The 6994-nt window shown below is 30.9% G+C and overlaps 1 protein-coding gene across 1 annotated transcript; it reads left to right on the forward strand.

Moving 5' to 3' along the window:
* Nucleotides 1-4811: 4811 nt before the first annotated feature.
* LOC120092576 (microsomal glutathione S-transferase 3) lies at nt 4812-5862 on the forward strand. The gene is made up of 4 exons (XM_039050702.1): nt 4812-5051; nt 5142-5217; nt 5304-5476; nt 5582-5862. The coding sequence occupies exons 1-4, from the start codon at nt 4939-4941 to the stop codon at nt 5655-5657; spliced, it is 438 nt and encodes a 145-aa protein (XP_038906630.1). The 5' UTR covers nt 4812-4938; the 3' UTR covers nt 5658-5862.
* The last annotated feature ends 1132 nt before the right edge of the window (nt 5863-6994 follow it).

Raw genomic sequence — 6994 nt, forward strand, 5'->3', positions numbered from 1 at the left:
ACTACGAGGTGGTAATGATTTTGAGTATTATAAATAGTTTTTCCTCTTCTATATTTAAAGATATGGAAAACTGTTCCTGAAACTATAAGAGCTCATTTCAATTAAAATTCTACAGAAATTTAATGCTAGGCCAGATCTAGGGTTAAGGTTAGCGCCTTATTAAGGGTTAGGCCCAGTATAGGGTTTAGGGTTTTATTAAAAGGTGGTAGGTTTCAAGGTGTGAAGGACCTTTTTTTATTGGTTTGTTTAATGATCAGTGAAAATGTTTTTATAGTTTAATGTAATTTTTTAGTTGTATTTGGGATCTCTTAAAATTGGGTGTTATATATATATATATATATATATACATATTACACTCAATTTGTAAAAGATGAATATATCAACTCTAGTTATGGTTGGTAAACAAGAAAAAAAAAAATCTCTGGTTATGGATATAAGTTTATATGAAAATCTAAGCCTACCTAATCGAATAATTTCAATGTTAATTTAATCAAGTATCATAATGAAAAACATAACTTTTTTCAAAAAAAAAAAAAAAATTGAGAGTCAATAATTCATAGAAATATATGTTTAGTATTTACAAATGTAGCAACAAGTTTAAGATTTTTCAAATAAATAATTAAAAAAATTAATGTCAAAATACTATATTGATTCCAATTGCTCTCTCTATATTGGTTTTTTTATTCATAATGTATTTTCACAAGCAAAAGGTAATTGTTTTTCTATTAAAAACATCTTAACAGTGTATTTAATTAATAAATTCCCAGTAGTAAGTTTTGATATAAGAAATTTTTTTATTCATAAATTGTTTAAATAATGCATAAACAAATTATTCAACATCAGTACATTTTCTGAACCATACAAAATTTTATTCACACATTTCTTTTGTTCCTAAATGTAGTAAATCTAAACCAACACATGTAAAATGTGTCCAAAAATGTTCAACAAACCTTCAAACATTAATTCCAAAACCATAAACAGGATAAAAAGTTCAATAGAAATCATAAACACGAAAGTAGAAAAAAATTACAAAACTTTCCAACAATTATTCAATATTAGTAGACAGATGAGAAAAGAAAAAAAAAAAAAAAAATACAACACGTTGATATGTGACTAAACACAATGGAGAAAATACGTTCCACCAACCTCAAACTAATTTGTGTGGGAATGTATTAGTTTGGGGCCTGCGTATAACACAAAAGAAGGTAGTAAGATCCAAATGAAAATACTATTGAAAAATGAAAGAAAACTTAGTTATGTGTGTGTTGAATGGAGAGGAGATCCATAGTTCGAGTGGCTGCAAGTGTGGGGATGACCAATTGAAACCCCAAAGTATAAGACATTAGTATATAAGTTGGACATAATCAAGAGTTAAAATGTTATGTACCTTAGCTCCAAAGAATATATTAAAAGGCCCATGTACGATCCATCCCATCAAAAGAACATGTATTTTGAGTGAAAAGGAAGAAAATGAAAGAAGTCAAGACTAGCGGTTAGGAATAACTCACCAGACAACCAAGGGGAATGATAGGCAGTGAAGATTTCTCAAGAGTATACAACGTGGAATACAAGTGATATATGTGAGAATAGAGGTGGTGATCACCACCTAATCTAAATAATTGTGGGTTTGAAAAGTAATGGTTAGTAATAAACACATTCTCCACACCACGGTAAAGTATTAAAATGAAAATGAGACATCATTAAAAGCAAAGGGTTGATAAGAAAAGTGGTAAGTGAATGGTTGGTGGTTGAAATTTACTTCAAACAATATATACTTGGCCTCAGACATCCATGGCATTTTATTTAGAAAAATGGCAAAAAAAATTTCAAGATTATAAAAATGGCAAAAAAAAATGTATATAATAGAAAATACTAATTAGTAAATGACAAAACTACCTAAAACAATAAAACTAAGTATAGATGAGAATGTAAAGATATACACTACTTCAAAACAACTCAAATGCGGTTCTTAACACTTCCAATTGCCTATAGAATGCGTGTATGGAATGGAAGATGACGACTAGACAGTGAGAGTCATTAGAAACTTGGATGTCTACAACGATGGACTTCATCCAAAGTGAAACAGAGCAAAATTGATTCTACCAGTGAAATTGTTGTTGACAAGTGAGTATTTAAAAGAATTGCAACGTCAAGATGATGTGACTATTGGAAATACGATTGCATTTGACACCAAACCAATTGTAGGAAGTTTGATCGTCTTTATTTCATGTGACCATTTTGTTCATAGGTTCTTGAAAGCCACTTTAAACAGTATCAATCGCAGACATGAGATTGAGAATGATAAAAGGAGATTTCGGGGACCACTAAAAGAAGAAGATAAAGAAAATGAGATTTAAAGTTTTCTTCTTATCTTATTTTAATTATAATCACAATAATAATAATAATAATATTATTATTATTATTATTATACTAATATATATATATTTCTTTTTAAAGTTTAATTCTCATGTATATGTTTCTTTTTATGTACAACAAGCTCTTTCTATATGAAAAAATGGAAACATATAAAATATGGAAAAAAAGATCAAATTAATTTAATGACATTAGGTATAAAATAATGAAAAATAAACAAATATTTAAACAAATCGAAATTTAGTTAGATAAAATTAAATTTGATAATGAAAAATAAATTGGAGAGAACAATTAGGAAATTTTTGTTTATTGTAATTAATTCGATAAATAGCTAGATAAAATCTAATTTAATAATAAAATATAAATTCAAATATAATTCGAGGGGAGAAAACCAGGAAGGGAACTCGTTTATTTACAATTACACTATATTCATAATTTCATTTTCATTTAAGCCTGCTGTATTTATAACTTCATCAACCACAAAACCTACGACAGAAGTCTAACCTGTTGTAGAGGTATATTAAAAACAACAAAATTGCAAAAGTGAATACTTATTTGTTTATCAAAAAGACAAATTAATTGTATAATAATAAAATAAAATGATGATGAAAAAAAGTGATTAAAAAAATACTAAAAAATGATAAATTTTAAATGAAATATACTGTTTGTTAGATGATATTAGGTATAAAATATTGAGTAAAATCCTAAATAGAATAAAAAAATTTAATCGAAATTTAAAATAATAAAAAACAAATAAAATCATATAAAATATAAAGATATATTATAAACTAAAATCAAAATTGTGATAAACAAAATTAAAGATTGATCGAATATTTTCGAAAAGTCCAAATTAAAACAGATATGAAATCGCCAATTCAAATTTTAAAATGGGAGAAAAATACAGCTGTTCACACGAAGTTTCACACCGAAAGTTCTTGAAGTAGAAGTCTTGGAAGCTTGGAGTAGAAGTCTTGGAAGAGTATTTGTGTCTTCAAAGGTCTTCTGCTTTATAGGAGTGCAGCTTTAAGAGTTTTGGAAGCTTGAAGTAGAAGTCTTGGAAGAGTATTTGTGTCTTCAAAAGTCTTCTACGTTATAGGAGTGCAGCTTTAGGAGTCTTGGAAGCTTGAAGTAGAAATCTTGGAAGAGTATTTGTGTCTTCAAAAGTCTTCTGCCTTATAGGAGTGCAGCTTCAGGAGTGAGTCTTGACAGCTTGAAGTAGAAGTCTTGGAATAGTATTTGTGTCTTCAAAGGTCTTTTGCCTTATAGGAATGCAGCTTCAGGAGTCTTGAAAGCTTAAAGTAGAAGTCTTGGAAGAGTATTTGTGTCTTCAAAGGTCTTCTGCCTTATAGGAGTGCAGCTTCAGGAGTCTTGGAAACTTGAAGTAGAAGTCTTGGAAGAGTATTTGTGTCTTCAAAGGTCTTCTGCCTTATAGGAGTGCAGCTTCAGGAGTCTTGGAATCTTAAAGTAGAAGTCTTGGAAGAGTATTTGTGTCTTCAAAGGTCTTCTGCCTTAGGAGTGCAGCTTCAGGAGTCTTAGAAGCTTGAAGTAAGTCTTGGAAGAGTATTTGTGTGAGTGCTCCTTCAGGAGTCTTCAGGAGTTCTCTACTTGTTAGTGATTTCTCTCTGGGTCTTCTGAGTTTAGAAAATGTTGTCTTTACCAATTTAATCTCATCTGATTCATCTGTGTGACGTCATCGAAACTTGTCTTCAATTCAATTCGAGACACGTGTCAACTTCTAATTAGACCCAAAGTCAATGATTTAGAAATTCGTCCTTAATTTAGCAAACAACGTGGTGACTTGTGATTGGTCCAAAATTTAAATTTCTCATTCAACAACAACATTTCTATTGAGTGTCTTGTAGCAGATGATTCTGTTATGATTGAGAATTTAGATGATTTAGATTCCATTTACACTCTATTTTAATTGAGAATTTTGAGAATTAAATTTCATTTACACCATATTTTAGGAATTTAGATGATTTAGATTCCATTTACACTCTATTTTAGTTGAGAATTTAGATTTCATTTACACCGTATTTTAGTTGATAATTTATACACTGTTATTGCAATTACACAGTACTCAAATTGACCATATTAGGAGCAATTTGAAAATTAAAAAAATATATATCATGTGCGTGACATATTTTTATTTAAAAAAAAAAAAAACAAATCTTATTATTTTCGTTTTTTTTTTTCTGGACAAAAATCAAAAGATACTCCTGATTTTAGTAGTTCTTCCAATTCCCCTCTCTGTTAGGATAAATAACGAAGGAAGATAGTATTCATAATTTTCCGAACTATTAACACTAAATTAGTAATAGATATTTATGCGGCCGCATCTTGTTTTAGACATTAATAATACAAGTGAAAGGAAACAAATGGAAGATTCTAGATTCTGAAAACCCTAATCCCCAATTCCAAACAGAGACGATCCAGTTGCCTTTCGCAGTTGACCCAATCCATCAATGGCTTGGACAAGAAGTTGCCGACTACATTCTCTTACCAATAAGATCCCCACTCCATCTCCTTCAATCCTCACCTCCTTCTCCTTCTCCTTCTCCGAAAATGGCCGCAATCGACCTTCTCCCCAGAGAATATGGCTACGTCGTCCTCGTTCTTGTCCTCTACTCCTTTCTCAATTTCTGGATGGCCGGTCAGGTCGGCCGCGCTCGCAAGAAGTACCTTCTCTTCTCTCTCTCTCTGTCCATCCTAACTTTCTAATTTCGGTGATCATCGTTATATCTTTCTGTTTCCGTTTTGTTTTTTAGGTATAAGGTCTTTTACCCTAATTTATACGCTCTCGAATCCGAGAACAAGGATGCTAAGCTCTTCAATTGTGTCCAGGTTTCGATTTCGATGTTTTCCCCCTAATTTTTGTTTCATCGTTACGATTTTGAATCTGAAATTAATGTGGAGTTTAATTGCAACAGAGGGGGCACCAGAATTCACTGGAAATGATGCCTCTGTTCTTCATGCTTATGATTTTGGGAGGAATTGGGCATCCTTGCCTTAGCGCTTCGTTTGGGATTCTCTACGTCGTGTCTCGATTCTTCTACTTCAAAGGTTACGCTACCGGCGTGCCTGAAAAGCGCCTCACCATCGGGTTCGTTTTCTAGGAACTTCTCTGTTCAAATTCGATTTTTAACAATGTGATTCAAGTTGGAAATCTGATCCATGGATTTTGTATTTTGGATGATAATTTGAACAGGAAATTTTCTTTTCTGGCGTTGCTTGGTTTGATGGTTTGCACAATCTCGTTTGCTGTTAAGCTTCTTCGTGATTAAGGTCTGATCCTGTAGAGGGAGCTTTGTCTGATGTTGTAGTGTTCTTTATCTTCCTGGTTCTCTTGGATTTCAATCTGCTACTTTTGATTTTGGGTTTTGTGTAGTATTTTGTGTTCTAAAGCGGTTGAATAAGAAGACTGACTGGTTTTTTCCCCTCGTGTTCTTATAGAAGTTGTAGCTATTAAATTAGATAGTAAATTTGAGATGTCTTTTTATCAAATTAAGTTTAAAACCGCATTATTGAATTTCTATTTCCGTAGGTTGAATATCAATATAATAGGTCAACCAATATAATATATCTAAACATAAGTAACGGTATTTATATATTTAAATATAATTTAAATAATAGATAGGTTAATTTTTTTTAAATCATAAAATATTTATTTATTATTTTAAAATTAATTTCTTTTGTTGTTTTGTTGTTTTTTTTTTGTTTTTTTTTTAATTATTTCTCAGAAATATCATTGAGATGGATATTTTATCAGACATTTTTGTAAATTTAGGACTATATTTTCATAGAGGTCGACTTTTGAAACCTTTGTGTAAAACATATAATATTTGTTAAGTTAGGAGGTCTTTAAACTTTTGTTATCTAAAATCCTCTTTTCTTTGTACTTTATTATATATTTCTCATTTGCTCATCTAAGAGCAATCGGCCGAGAGAGCAAGATATCTGCATCTCTAATGATTTGAGTGAGTCTTTTATCGAAAGAGGGTAAACAGGATAAACAGGAAATATTTGTTAAACCAGTTGTTTGATATAAAGAAATACACACTGAGAGCTTGAGCTTGAGCCTGAATCTCCTTACAAGGGGCAACTTATCGCATCTCTCTTTAAGTTGTCCTAACAAAAACTAAACTAATCTGAAGAACAAGAAAAGCTTTTAACAATAAATAATGGACAGCCAGTATTTTTATGAGTTTCAAGTCTTCTGAAGCTATTTATTGAGTAGGTTTGGGTGATTGGTTTATCTAAGGACTGTCTGTGGGCTTACGGGTTAATGATCCAAGAGCTACCTCTTATTTGCAAATAATTGGATTTGAAAGCCCAAGATACGGACACTCTACTGTATAGCAACATTAGAGGAATTTTTAATAGAAGGGTTGAGGTATATATTAAACATTTCACTGTTAATATCAATTGTCAAGAATGTGGCGAAACCCACGCTTTATAATAGTTAAATGTGATATATGCACATGTACAGAGAAATCTTATATGAAAACTATACCATAAATTGACGTGTACAATTTTGGATAGTCTGAAAGTATATATGAAAATATGTGAATGGTTTGTAGCATGTAATGTGTAGTGTGTGTGTATATATATATTGCATTTC

The sequence above is a fragment of the Benincasa hispida genome, chromosome 12 (assembly GCF_009727055.1).
Source record: "Benincasa hispida cultivar B227 chromosome 12, ASM972705v1, whole genome shotgun sequence".
In the NCBI taxonomy this organism is placed as follows: domain Eukaryota; kingdom Viridiplantae; phylum Streptophyta; class Magnoliopsida; order Cucurbitales; family Cucurbitaceae; genus Benincasa; species Benincasa hispida.

Excerpts from the sequence above, each read along its gene's own strand:
- LOC120092576 (XM_039050702.1), top strand. The coding sequence starts at position 4,939 with ATGGCCGCAATCGACCTTCTCCCCAGAGAATATGGCTACGTCGTCCTC. Across the intron at positions 5,052-5,141 it reads GTCGGCCGCGCTCGCAAGAA|GTATAAGGTCTTTTACCCTA; the intron begins GTACCTTCTCTT and ends TTTGTTTTTTAG. Across the intron at positions 5,218-5,303 it reads AGCTCTTCAATTGTGTCCAG|AGGGGGCACCAGAATTCACT; the intron begins GTTTCGATTTCG and ends TAATTGCAACAG.